Source organism: Corylus avellana, chromosome ca1, assembly GCF_901000735.1.
Source record: "Corylus avellana chromosome ca1, CavTom2PMs-1.0".
Lineage (NCBI taxonomy): Eukaryota > Viridiplantae > Streptophyta > Magnoliopsida > Fagales > Betulaceae > Corylus > Corylus avellana.
In genome coordinates this window covers 44,223,909-44,238,377 of record NC_081541.1, presented here as the reverse complement: position 1 = coordinate 44,238,377, position 14,469 = coordinate 44,223,909, and the positions used below count along the sequence as shown (strand labels likewise).

Genomic DNA, 14,469 nt, shown 5'->3' with positions numbered 1-14,469 from the left:
TTAAATGTGAAAGTCTAAGGTCACTGCCATCGAAGATGCATATACTCCTTCCCTTCTCTTAATATTTTACAGATTATTGATTGTCCAAGAGTTGGGTCGTTTCCCGAAGGGGGCTTTCCTTCCAATCTGAAAACTATTATCGTTATTAATTGTGATAAACTCTTTGCCGGTCGGATGGGATGGGGTTTGCAAGAACTCCCGTCTCTTAGAGATTTGAGAATCGGTGGCAAATCTGAAGACGTGGAGTCATTTCCAGAGCCAGAGTTGCTGCCTTCTTGTCTGACTAATCTTCATATATCTTCATCTCCAAATATGAAATCTTTGGACACGAGAGGGCTTCAACACCTCACATCTCTTCAAGAATTGTCGGTCAGGCACTGCCGTAAGCTGGAGTACATGCCAAAAGAAGGGTTGCCTACCTCCCTATCTATAATAAACATCCGAAATTGCCCTTTGTTGAGGAAACGGTGGAAAAGCAAGAAAGAAAAAGAACGGCGAAAGATTCCTAACGTCGAACACATATTGATTGATGATGAAGAATATATTGGATGAGCCAAAAAGCCCCGTCGTAAGAGTCCCATTTTCTGTTATAATATCTCAAAGGCAGCAACAACATATTCAGGTAATTGCTGTTTTGGATAAGCTCATTATAAATATGACCCTTTTCCTTCTCGTAATAACTTTCCTATATTCTTTAATATATACAGATTTCTTTTTGTTTCATAATTAGTTTCATGGAAATTTGTTTTAACTAGCAGAAGATCAAAGAGCGTGGGTCACAATTACAAGAAGCAAATAGAATGTATGATCCTGCGAGGCATATATCAACTCTTGAAGGTTAGCTAATTAATTGGTTCATTTTTTTTATATCAAATTGAGTCTCTTTTATACATGTTGGCTAAATTGAAGCCCATTAATTTCTTTTATTTTTTAGGATTTCTTATAACTGGGGAGTTTTCTCTTAAGAAGACGGGTTGCGTACATCGCTTTCTTCTATGTGGACCAACAAATGCTCTTTGTTGAAGAAACAAAGAAGGGCGGAAGATTCCTGAATATTATATTGGATGAGCTCAGATTACGAGTACAAGCATCAAAGATGGACATATAGAATATGTGGTCTGTGATCCAACGCCTAACACTTGGTTCATATTTTCACAAGTTGGGTCTCTTTTATATTTTCGTCATATCCACGCCCAATTATATATCAATCTGATTTTGCAGCTTCCAATTGGATCATTGGCTAATTATTGTAACTACTTGGATGTTCTTCCATTACTTCACCGTTCACCGTTCTTCATATCTCTAAATTTCCAAGCATGAAATCTTTGGACAAGAAGGGGCTTCAACAACTGACAAATTGATTGAATGAGCTAAAATTCTGGTAAGAACCTGCCTTTTTGTAACGTTTTCTCTCTCTTGTAAATTTATCTTTGGTTTATTTCTGTCTAAATGTTTTTCGTTTTGATTGGTTAATTGTATGGAAAAATATTTAATTGACAGAATACAGGAGATGGAAAAGCTTGGTTATGAATACACAAAGCAGAGGCTTGCATATACACGTGTTGGGATTTCTTCTCTGTTTTAATCTACCATTTATGCATTCTTATTTATCTTTTGATTCAGACACTTCAGTTATTGAACTTTTTCTGTATTTGCTGAAGTGTAGGCTCAAAAATACCAATCAATACCTTTTCTTCGGATAGCTGCTATGTGGGAAGAAGAAGGTAATCATTGGAAGCAGAGAATTTTTCTGTGCCTACTGCATGGTCCCTGTTAAGATGGATGATATTTTAAATACAATGATATATCTGAATATTTCTTAGGAAACTATGTACTGTCTCTTTTCTTAGGAATCTAGATACTTGCTCTTCTATTTAGTTCAAAAATTGTCCAACAAACGTGTTGTGGTAATATAAAAGAAAGAAGACAAAGAGGTTGTCTCTCTTTGCTACATGTCCATAATATTGTCTTTTCTACATTGATATCTTTGACAGAAGATATGTATGATAGTTCATTTTATGACTAACACTTCTTTTGTTTATATCATTGACAGAAAAGATTCATTTGGATGAATGGGTTTTTGAGTTAAAGACAAAATGGAAGCCTCCTTTAATGATGACAGCAATGGACCTTTCGATTCTACTGTGTCACCAACACATTCAGCATCAAGCTCATGAGGCATCTCAGCCCTCATTGTTGAGCAAAGGGGTAATGATAGTGGAATGCAATGTTGACAACTGTCATAATGGCTTTATATAGAGTCATTTGTGTTAGAAATCGTCGAACTAACACAAACTCTGTCACAGGTGCCCGAAGATCTGAGATATCTTCATCTGCAATCCAAATATCAGGCAAATGATGCTGCTGAGGCCCACTAAATTATTGTTGGTGACATCTTTGAATTTGCATTCTCACCATTTGGTTCTCTGTAAAAGATGTCCTCATGTTTTAAGGTGGTGAACAGTCAACATTCAAACTTTGACCAAAATTATCATTGGAGACAGGAAAATGGAAAACTTCCCATGAAGCTTGTGAAGATCATGAGGGATTTGTTGGTATTTTTGACATATTGAAAATGTTCTGTTTCAATATTTCACCAATTGAGAGTCGGTGACTAGTGCTTAATTTAGCTTTGATTTTCAATTCTATTAGTTCCTTTGTCTGGATGCAAGTTGTACATTATTTTCTAGGAATGCATGAACAGATGTTGATTTTGGTGTGTTGAGATATATATCATTTTAAACGTACTTTCCAGGAATAATTGGTTTCCTTTTTCTCTTTACATTATGGATTGATGGATTAAAATATTTACTGCTATGTCTATAACAACCATTTATTGCTCAATTCAAATGCTCATCCACTATAAGATATACTCTGCATAGTATGCTTTCTATATTAACCTACTTTTAAATAGGATAAGGATCCTCTTCGTTATGGAGAGGGGCCATTTTATGGTCTATATTTCATTTTGGTTATCTATATTCGGTAGATAAAACGAAATAAAATCTTAAACGTAAAACGGTTTGTCCCGTCTCACTTGAGGATTCCTTGTAATTACACAAAACATGGCCCTCAATTATCAAAATTCTACATCCACGTACCCATTGAAACCCTGCTGCAGTACTTGCCCTTTGCTTACTTTATCCCCTTCAATCTTCTTGTAGACAAAGTGCCGAGCATTCCATACATAGACACACAAGCTAAAAGCACTCATTCCTGCCAACACCCAGTAGAAATAATCAAGGTGTGCACGATTCAGATTGTCCCCAAGCCATTTCTCACCACCCCTTGAGCTGATTGCCTGCACAATCAATATAATAGCATTGCAAAGGAAGCTTCCGACTCCAAGAGCACTGAGGTATGCCGCCGCTCCGATGCTCCTCATCGCCTCTGGCATTTGAGCATAGAACAATTCTTGTAGTCCGACAATCGTGAATGCGTCGGACAAACCGCAGATTATGTATTGTGGAAGCAACCACCAAATTACCATCGGTACCTATTAGAATATAAATTAAATGATTAAATTCATCACTTTTTTGGGGATAAATATTTATTTAACATGGTAACAGAGGGATCAGGATCCCCAACAATTTCCAAAAAAAAAAAAAAAATGTAGATTCTAAAATTACGGAATTCAGGTCGTTTCTTGCATCAAACGGTTTGAAAAATGCTAACTTTTAAAAATGTGGCATGTTACTGAAGCAGCCAAAAAGAGTTTTCCTCCCAAAAGGCTTCTTCCTCACTTTTGAAGAGACGTTTTTTCTTAAGAAAAGCAAATGACAGCTTTTGACTCAAAACTTTTCTACATTATACAGAGCAAGAATCTGATAAAAATATACCCAATTCTCATCAGTAACATGCAACATAGTTTAGAATCTACAATTTTTTTTTGAAATTGTAGAAGATCCTTATTTGTATCGAGAGTTATAAGTCATGAATTCGAACTCTCACTTTATAATTCACAGGTTTCACCCTTCATTTTGATTAAAATATCCCACGTGTTAGGCATCCCTCATTAAAAGAGAGTTTAAGCTCATACGTACGTGATTGAGTGTGATTAAGATATTAATTAAATGATTAATTAAATCAATCATTTATTATCAGTTTAAACTTTGAAATAAGTGAAGATTTAATATTACCACTGCTTTTGGGTTATCCATGAGATTATTCTCTTTGGCGATGCTAACCCTTTTCGCTTCCACCAGAGCTGCCACAACCATGTTGATGATGGATAGAAAAAGGCCTACTCCAATCCTTTGCAGCACAGTAATGCCTGATGGGTGTCCGGTGAATTTTCTGGCAATCGGGACGAAAATTCTCTCGTAGATTGGGACTGTGATTAAGATTACGATGCCAGTGAGGGCTTGAAGCGATGCCGAAGGAAGCTGAAAGTGGGGTCCGATCGACCGGATCATTGTGCTTCCTTGCTTGATGAAGTAGGTGTGGAGTTGGGCTTGGACGACGTTAAACATTAAGCAGCTAAACCATATGGGGATGAGGCGGAGGACCAGCTTTACTTCTTCTACTTGATTTAGTGAGCATAGCCTCCATGGATTTCTGGTTTTGCTTGATGCATCATTGTTGTTGTCTATGATCATTGCCTTGTCCAAAAACCTGAAATTTAAAACTGGTGATTTAATAAACTTTTTGGAAAATTGTAACTCCATTAATTGTATGTACTAATTAATGACTAGGACAGTAAATATAAGAGAGCTCTTATGGAGCTCATTTACTCGAACAAGTCTCGAGCAGTATGCCCATCTGCTAAGATAGGTGAGTCTATAAGGACTCTCTTGCATTTGCTATCTGAATTACTAGTAATTCAAATGGCTAAATTACTTGAGAGAGGGATCCCTAAGCCCTTGCATCTACTTGTAATTTTTTTGTTTTTCTTTTTTTTTTTGAAATGGCATCTACTTGCAATTGGAACAACGCATATGTTCATTACATGTAAAAGAAAGTTGTGAAACGAATGACTTCTATATTTTTATTTAGTGACATATCATAATTTACAGATGTGTCTTTATTGTCTTTAAGTGAGCATTTAAAACTTTTGGTTTATTACACTTTGGTTGGTACTGACAGGGTGATTGAGTTGCTTTCAATATATATGTACTTCTTTCAAAAAAAAAATGTATATATATATATATATATTAATGAACATAGTTGCTTTCAATATATGCTACACGATATTATTGTCTATAATAGCATCAATTTATAGAAAGACTATAATAATATTATGTGATATTGTTACACCAAAGAGATATGCTAAACTAAGATTGAGGTCTCCTACGATTCTAAAGTTTTCATTCAAATGAACGGTATAAATTAAGCCATAAAAGCCTTAAAAAAAAAACCTTTGGGGGTAAAGGTGGTGGTTGGTCAACTCTAACCACGCTCTTGGGGTGGCTAAACACCCACTCAAAAGGTGACAGGATTGTCAACCACCCCTTAATGAATGAGATAATAGTCGCCATCCCTTGGGAATTGCCATCTTGGTCACTCCCCAACTACTCCGTTAGATGACCAATCACCCCCTTGGGATGAGAGGGTGGTCAGTTACGTCCTCATCTTAAAAAGTGATCCGACCACCTATTAACTTTATTATTTTATTATTTATATAGCTAAATTCAGACCGATATTTTTGACTGAATGCTTTGAAACTTTGAAATTGTGGGGATGTAAATAAAGGGTATCCAATTGAGAATGATATGTGTAATTATCAGCTTAGCATTCAAAGATTGAGTGGATTATGGCCAAACCAACTATATCTTCTCAAGACAAAAACCAAACGTTTATACTCATCCAATCCACCTAACATCAATAATCATTCACACAATCTTCTTCCTTTTGACCTCTACCTCCAAATCCCTACTTAAATTATCTTACCATTTCCTCAAAGTTGACCGCAATCCAAACAGTGAAATGGAAAACGTGTCCTATCTATCAGAACTTTATCTATAATCTGTCAAGAAAGTCGCAAATAGAACTGTCAATACATCTTGGCATAATCCAATGAATCTATACTCGGAATATTTTGGGTCCCATACTCCTATCCCATTTCTCCATTATCCACATAAACAATTGGAAAAATCCGAACTGTAATTAGCTGCTTAAATTGAGTGTAATTCGAACAGTTTAACAAAGAGAAAAAGTAGAGAATCCAGTTGTTCCAAACAAATTAAGTCTTCGGACTCTTCTGTCTATAAGATAGGTAAGCCATGCACTTACCCTCTCTATAGTACTAATCCGAATAATTTTCAACAATTTGAACAGTACATGTGAGAAAGCAATATGAAAATAACTTATCTGAGTAGATAGCTGAACTGTGCAAAACTTATTTAAGCAGACAAGTCATCTTATAGAGATTCATAATTGTTAAATTACCAGTTATCCCAAAAGTTTAAAGCTGATAGAAACACGTAAATTTAATCATTTAATCATCACTTTAACACTCACTCTCACGTGTGGGCTCAGAGGGTAATTTGATGGAGTCAAAGTTTGATCTCATGACCTTTGACTCTGATACCATGTTAAATTACCAGTTATCTCAAAAGTTTAAGCTGATAAGAAGAGGTAAATTTAATCTTTTAATTATTACTTTAACAATAATATGTTGCGCTGCCTAAATTACTAACTAATACCAAATTGCTGAAATATTAGATCAAATTCCAAAAAAAAAAAAAAAAAAAATAGACAATGACAGGAACTTTTCCCACACACCCACGTGGCTTTAGATAGACTCACCCACTGAAAAAGGAGTTGATCAGTACCTGAATTGATTAGTCCGGCCCAAGATCCGAGCGTTAGGTTGACCATGAGGCAGGGACCCACTGCTCTGATCTCCATAGTATACATCCCAACCGCTGCGCGTCTCATTCACGCGCCACTTCCGAGCTGCTGCAACAAACACCTGCGCCACCGTTGTGAATGGGCTCCCTGGGGGACCCTCCTTTCGGTACTTCTTCATTCCCAGCAAAAATATTGCCAATGCAACTCCCAACACCCCTGCCAACACTCCAAACCCTACTGTCCACCCAATGTTATCCTGTAGCCACATTATGAAAATTTTGACATTTTTGCTTCTTTAGTGCTTGAATGATTAAAACATTTTCTGGGTTTCTGAAGAAAAAAAAAAAGAAAAGCTACAATGATAAAGTAATGTTCAATTAGAGGTTAAATTATCAACCACATAAAAAAAATTATAATAAAAGTTGTAATATCTAAGTATTTTTAGAAAATTTATAATAATTTTGAGTATGTTTTACATAATTACCTGCAAATAGATTATGAGCAATGTGGCAGTAGTTGCAGCGATCACTATTGCCACATACCACCAATTGAAAAAGGAGCTCTTCTCCTTTCTCTGCTCCGGCGAATCCTCGTCGAATTGGTCCGCCGCAAAGGTTTGCACGCATGGCATGTGCCCACCTTCTCCGACAGACAATATGTAAAGAGCTACAAAGAACAATGCTTCCCGCCAATGCGGAGGAAACACCGACACCGACAAGGTCAATAGCACTGTTCCCTGTCATCATATGAAACCCACAAAATTATACAAGTAATGTAGGACTAAAGTGGTGTGGCAATAAAAATTAACCTTTAAATCAATACGGAAGATAAATCAAGAGTTAATTTTTTTTGTAATGCTAATTAATAGACTATTATATGACTTCTAATTAATATATGTGGCAATGAAAATTAGCATTTGAATCAAACGTTGATTTTTACCGTCACGTCATCCTGTAGTCATATGGAAATAATATAACAGTCTACTAAATAATATTTTTTTAATTTTTACTGTCACATTAGTATACTGAATAGCATTTTAAAATAATAATAATAATAAATAAATAAATGGTTAATTTTTACTGTAATGTTATATTGATTGTTAAACAGTCGTAGTCGTAGTCGTAGTCGATTAAATATGGTTGAATTACCAAGAGAAAGATGAGGGAGGAGATGAGGATGGTCCTGAAGCGACCCAAGTAGGAATCGGCAATGAAGGCTCCGAGCAAGGGGAAGAGTGTTGAGACGCCAACCCAGGTGTTGACATTCTTAGCGGCGGCGACGGTGGGCTGGTGGAGTTCTTTTGTGAGGTACGAGATGAGGTTACCGGAGACACCGTAGAAAGCAAATCTCTCTGCTACCTCCACAACTGCCAGCAGAAAAAAAATGAGATCAAATTGTAAGGAAAAGGATGAGAAGAAAAGGAGAGAGAGAGATGAAGATGGAGAAGGCTTACAGATGATGAAAATGGCGGCATTCCAGCCACCCCTGGAGGATCTTCGGTGTGTGGAGAAGTTGTTTGTCTGTGTATGAGGATTTCCAATCATCTCCATCTCTGGTGCTACAGAGCTATCCATGAAAAGGTTGGTGTGAGAAATGGCATTTGAGACTTTGTGCATATATGGGTCCATTTATAGAGACGATCGAAACTCTCTCTCTTTCTTATGGGCGCATGTGTGAACGTGAGTGCACGTGTCAGTGTGGAGTTTGTTGCATTTGGATTTTATAATATTAATGTATGCATGTGCAATTAATTTCAAGCGTTTTTCAAAAAATAAATTTCAAGAAAAAATGTTATTTAGTAGACTGATATACAATTTGTTAATTTTTACTGTAATATCATTCTAATCGTATAATAATTTGTTAAATATTCTAATATAAGGGCATGAAAGATTTTTCATAAAGGAGTATTTTCTGCAAATGTCCAATTTAATTTCAAGTTCTTAAGAAGAAAAAAATAGAATGAAATTATATCTGAACCGTTAAAAAAAAATTACTAGAGGTGTGCAGTAATTTTTTTCAAGCACCTATAATGAAATAATGATTTAAATCACTTTTTTTATATACATATACCATAGAAAATAATCTTTTCATTTTTCCCTTAAACCTCTCACTTCATATATAGTATATGCAAAATTGGATCATAAATTTCTTTTTCTTTTTTTATATATAAATAAAATTGTTTATGAGTTTGCCATATATATATACGGATGAGTACTATTTTCATACACAAATGGTAAGCTTTGAGTTTATCAAATGCATTCAATGATAGTTAATACATAATAATCTTAATTAAGACACTTTGTGGAAAAATACAAAGAAAGGGAACATTTGAATGGGAGAGCATTCCGTTTCTTATATTTGAGGGATATATTTGTCTTTTTACTTTTTTAAAGATAAAATTACCCGTTCAAATATAAGTAACTAGATCTTCTCCAGTTCATTTTCTCTTGCATCATACATACGATGAAACTTAAAAAATTAGTAAATTTAATAGAAGTTCTTTATCTTAAAATAAAAATACATTGTCATGTTGTCATGTTGTTATTCGTTAAATAATCAAGCTCAAAAGATACAAATTATTCTGAAGTAAGTACATAATTAGACCGATATATTTTAACTTTTTTTTTTTTTTTTTTGACATGTCCACACAAGAGGGGAAAGAGGAATTCCAACTAGTGACCTCCGCTTCATTAGGCTTGTTCTCAGCCGATTGAATTACCTCTTGAAGACAGATTTTAACTTTACTTTGGAATTAAAATCCAAAATTTTAATTATATCATTAATATCTATGTCTATCACATAGTTAATTTCAAAAAAATTGCTACGCTAAAAACTTACCGAGTTTTTATTTACTAAAAGTGATAGAAAATCAAATAAGTTATATCTAAAATTTATCTGAGCAAAGAAAAAATAAAAATAAAATAGTAAAAAAATAAAAAATTCCTTCTACCAGCTGGTCTTCATGCATGTGAGTGCTTTCTTTCTTTCTTTTTGAATCATTTTGAGTGCTTTCTACCACTTAAAAGAGATCTCAAGAACAATTTGGGTGGGTTTTCAGCACTTTTAGTTTTTTTGAGTAAATATTTGGATCTCCTACACTAATCAATAAATTAGAGCAGATTGCTTTAACAAAACAATATTACAGATCATACAACTAAGCATTTCTTCTATCTAAACTAAATCTATGACTTGTTTAACTGTAGCCTTTACTAGCTAGATTATGGACGGCAAATTTTGCCTCTCGACTAATATGTTATTGTAGGTTTAATTACAATAATTTTAAAACGAGAGAGGCTTGCATTTCTTCTGTTACTGAATATGGACGGTCACGACAAGCATTAAGTGGATTTATACTAAAATAATGAGTTTTAATCTTGACCGTTCATCTTCAATAAATAAAGATGTCCTGTTATTGTAAAAACCATAGGATATGCATTATTGCAATTTCAATATCATGGTTTAATTTTAAAATTAAAAAAAAATAATAATAAAAAAAAAAAATAAAAAAAAAAAACTTCTGGACTTGTTTTAAAAATAATATAATTTACTTATATTATATTATAGAATTATTATTAAAATCCTAGGTGGATTTGCCGACAGTAATAATAGTCAATTTTGAAATTAACATTCACTCCACACGTTCCAAATTAACGCCCTCCACTAACACTACGACCTGCTTTTTAAGTTTTGCCGACTGACCTTTATATCTTTGTGCTTGACTTTAATGGAGTCTCCAACAAAAGTGTTAGCTGACAATGCAAATGAAAACCAAATAGGGGTAAAGAACAACAAATTAAAAAACACATGCTATGAGCTGCACTGTATTTTGATGTGTGAGTCAGCGGTCCGTTCGATATTGCGATTTTACAGGTTACAAGCATGATCTTAAATAGTAAAATCATATTATCGGTTGAGAGTGCGTTTCTAAGAAATTAGGGTTTCCAAACTTATAAAAATCTTTGTTTTCAAATTGAAAAAAAGCAAGAATATGGATTTTAAAAAAATGCACGATTTTAAAGAGTAAATCGAAATTTTACTAAAAGCTTAGTTAGTTCCGTTTTTAAAAATCGCACATTTTGAAACCGTAAGATTTCAAAATGACGTGACCCTAGTGAAATTAATGCATCCAACATTTCCATTTTCCACTAACATCTCTACTACCTTATTATAAAAGTACACAATCTGCTTGATATTATACTAATGCAAATTATTAAACATGAAAAATACCAAAAATATTACAGTTTTTACTACAATTCATTTATAAACTCACATAACAGTTTACATTTTATAAAATGAGTGTTACATGAACTAGCATGTGGTAATTTACATTTTAGTGACTAATGTAGTAAATGTCACTGTAATTGTCATATCAGTTTGTAAATGTGGTAAATATCTTGTGAACTGCCATATGGCAAACCCACAATTGAGCAACTAACTTGATAAGTAGTTTGTAGAAGATTTGTAATAAAAACTGGGAAATGCATACCCATTCAAACTACTGCCACATTGTCAATGTTCCCCAAACTACCAATTGTATCAATGTCTCCCAAAATGGTAACAGAATCCTCTCCAGTTCATTTGAACTAAATTATATCAAGTTAGTTATATGTAAGGAGTATTTTTGTCTTTTTACTTTTTGAGGAGATAAAAATACCATTCCAATATAATTAACTGAATATTCTCCCGTTCATTTAAACTAGAGAAAATCATAATTTAACAAAATGTCCCTATCAAACAGTGCATTGATGTCCATGTATAATGTCGATCCCTATCAAACAGTAATTAATTATTTGCCGACGCTCAACACGTACAGTAGGACACTGTAATAAAAACGACATATAAAAGATAGGCCATAAACAACAAAAGTAGAACACAAAAGTTTGCCTTTCCATGACAAAATGTCTCTCGGGTTAATTTTCAAGATTTGCTAGGCTACAAGATCTCCCTCAAATCTTTTAATTCTTTATGGTTTTGACTCTGGGACTTCTCTGTATGGGAAATAACTTTAATTGGTCTTTTGTGATAAAAATTTCTATAAGCAACATTAATTATATCAAACATTAAGATTTGGATTAGCATTATGCAATGCTAATAGATCGATTCTATTATATTAACTGAGCAGTAAAAACATCTAATTGATATAGCAGATTAGTGAGAAGATAAGTACAAATTAATGAAAAAAGCAGCTTATTAATTACCTATCTCTTAATCACTCTTCTTGGTTATGAAATCCATGATATATACTACACCAAAAGTAGTGATGTTGGACCCTACAAAAAGAAGTATATATATAGGCTTCTTAATGATGATTTGAGCAGCGTGACACAATTAACTTGTTAAAAATTGGAAGAACAAGTATATATATATATATGTGTGTGTAGTTAAAAAGGGTACTCTTCTTTCTTCAACTCTGAGGTTGAGAAAGAGAGACAAAGGTAGAATTATTGCACAACTCACTTAAATAGACACCAACATATAAACAAACTCCTTCAATCAAGGAACCACATAACCAAACCCTCCTTAATCTTTGTTTTGTTTTGTTTTTTTGTTTGTTCTGTCGAGTCATTTGCCCAAAAAATAAAAAATAAAGACTAGAAAAACATAAACCACTTAACCATAACTAAAAACATACACCCATTTAACAATTACAACTCCTAAACTAAACTACTTAAAAACCAATTACTCTACGAAGTTTATAGGACCTGTTACAACAACTTCTTCGCTTAGTAAATAACTCAACAGTTAACGTGTTTTAAGTGACTTTTGTTTTATTTTTGAATATGGTAAATGGGTATACGTATTTTGTATCCGAATTGGCATCCTAGAGAGTTACATGCCACTCTCTCAACAGCAACTTTTTGATTATATAAAGGTATATATAAGGGGATAGTGCACAATATGTACTCCCAGATATTTGGGCAATATCCCAAACATAAAACCTGAAATGGCAAAGGCAACAAAAATAGGTGGCACAAGTACTACTATTTTGAACTGTAAATGTTTCTTGGTTTCTACTTTCCACCAGTCCATAAGTACTACATTGCACTACTACAAAGCTCATTACTGCAATATTTCAGCACTCCATTAGTCCTGAAAAGCACTTCAATCAATCAAGGCAACATCTTTAGGGTCCATCCTCCACATTGTGGGGCTACAAACAAAACTTTTTCCCCATTGAAAATCTATGCATTGCCTTCCTGTCTGCCAGAATTGCACCTTGCATCATGGCGTCCAAATTCAAAGGCACAGGGCTTGGATCATGTACCAAGCAAATTAAGCTCAAGTGTAGAAATTGTATTGGAATATTGTCAATCTCAATTCTCAAATGCCTTGAATATGTACCACTTTCACTATTTCAAGGAGGACTGCATGCAGAGAAAACTGCAGCTCCTCTTGTGTATGCCTTTGTTCTAGTGTCTTCTGAACTGACTACACTATATCTATAGAATATATGGAAATAGATTTTGAGAGATTTTTCATATACACTCAAGTTTTTTTGCTCTTTTACCCAATCACCAGAATAGTGCTTATTCTTTTCACATCTAAAAAGTTCTAGACAAAAGATTATAGGCACCAGGAAACAGAAAACTTAGTACTATATGCCTAGTGCTAAAATCTACTTTCTCATCATAATGTCTATTCCTTGTAAATCAATAGGCATATATATATATATATATATATATAATCACCTAATAATCATCTTCCAAAATCCATGCAGTATACATGAATATGCACTCAATACAATTAAACATAATTAGCTTGATTAGGAATTAATCAGCTTGTAATATGAAAGGCATGCAACCAAATTCATCCAGCCTCATATAATTAACCCTAGCTGTCTACATAATTAAGCTAACAAGCTGCATTATAATTTCTCCCTAACATTTATAAAGCTTTGACTTCAAGTTTTATAATGACTTCGTACCTACCGCAAAAACACCCTTATGGGGAGATATCCCTACCAATGAAATTAGGTTTCTATGAATTCAACCCTAAGGACTCGTCACTCCTACACTGTGGATATAGTTTTTTTCACGAGTTTATCCGTTTGTAATTATTACTATTATATATAATTTTTTTTTTTTTTTTTTATGGGGGATGCATGTAAATTGAAAGGTTGGAAATGTCTACTTCCGGTGAGTGATGTCACGTCTAGAAAGTTCGAGTGTTGCTCCTCTCAATAGATTTAATTTGGCCAGTTGTAGGTGGGGTGATCTCTATCATTTTCTTAATCAAAATGATGACTAGTGTGAATTTGTCAAACACCCAAGGCCTTAAATGTTAGACGTACAAGAGAACATGTTCTATATATCACTTGATGAATTATCACAATAGACCTACTAGAAGTCTAAAAGAGAAATGTGTTAGAATCTGTTACAAATTTAAAAGACTTTCCAGAAGCCACACAAAGACAATGAGGATTCCATGGAAACTAATAGATGTCCTGTTATAATCCTTTTTTTTTTCTTTTTTTTGTTATAACTTCAATTACCAGCTCCCTCAAATTTTCATGGGTTTTGCTATGTCGTCACCAAATTATCAAAAGTTGTAATATTGGTGTTTGGTGTTTGATATTTCAACTTCTTTTCAAGTCTTGATCTCGTACTGCTAGAGTTTTTCGTTATAACTCAAACGGCTAACAAGTAACATGTCTATTTTATATATATATATATATAT

General features: G+C 33.9%; 2 protein-coding genes and 1 long non-coding RNA gene across 4 annotated transcripts in view; 1 reads left to right on the top strand and 2 right to left on the bottom strand.

Moving 5' to 3' along the window:
• Positions 1–30, bottom strand: part of LOC132172864 (protein NRT1/ PTR FAMILY 5.4-like) — a 5,014-nt gene extending 4,984 nt beyond the window's left edge. The window contains exon 1 of the mRNA XM_059584433.1: positions 25–30. Within this exon, the coding sequence (XP_059440416.1) occupies positions 25–30 (6 nt within the window). The remainder of the gene's footprint in view (positions 1–24) is intronic.
• Positions 31–86: 56 nt separating this feature from the next.
• LOC132167494 (uncharacterized) lies at positions 87–2,749 on the top strand. 2 transcript variants are annotated; one of them, XR_009438684.1, is made up of 8 exons: positions 87–622; positions 759–837; positions 935–1,116; positions 1,222–1,381; positions 1,501–1,561; positions 1,667–1,724; positions 2,054–2,208; positions 2,307–2,749. It is a non-coding gene; the product is annotated as an uncharacterized LOC132167494 (long non-coding RNA). The 2 variants fall into 2 exon arrangements; XR_009438685.1 differs by having other exon boundaries at positions 1,662–1,724.
• Positions 2,750–2,845: 96 nt separating this feature from the next.
• On the bottom strand, positions 2,846–8,375 carry LOC132167004 (protein NRT1/ PTR FAMILY 5.4-like). The gene is made up of 6 exons (XM_059577892.1): positions 8,246–8,375; positions 7,941–8,158; positions 7,277–7,528; positions 6,774–7,048; positions 4,140–4,614; positions 2,846–3,496 (listed from the first exon to the last, which is right to left on the bottom strand). Exons 1-6 carry the CDS (start codon positions 8,364–8,366, stop codon positions 3,080–3,082), a joined length of 1,758 nt encoding a protein of 585 aa, XP_059433875.1. The 5' UTR covers positions 8,367–8,375; the 3' UTR covers positions 2,846–3,079.
• Between the last annotated feature and the right edge of the window lie 6,094 nt (positions 8,376–14,469).

Bases quoted from the DNA above. Each gene is read 5' to 3' on its own strand.
- LOC132167004 (XM_059577892.1), bottom strand. From the start codon at position 8,366: ATGGATAGCTCTGTAGCACCAGAGATGGAGATGATTGGAAATCCTCAT. The intron at 7,049-7,276 runs GTAATTATGTAA...ATGTGGCTACAG, and splicing joins TGCTCATAATCTATTTGCAG to GATAACATTGGGTGGACAGT. The intron at 4,615-6,773 runs GTACTGATCAAC...TTTAAATTTCAG, and splicing joins GGCCGGACTAATCAATTCAG to GTTTTTGGACAAGGCAATGA.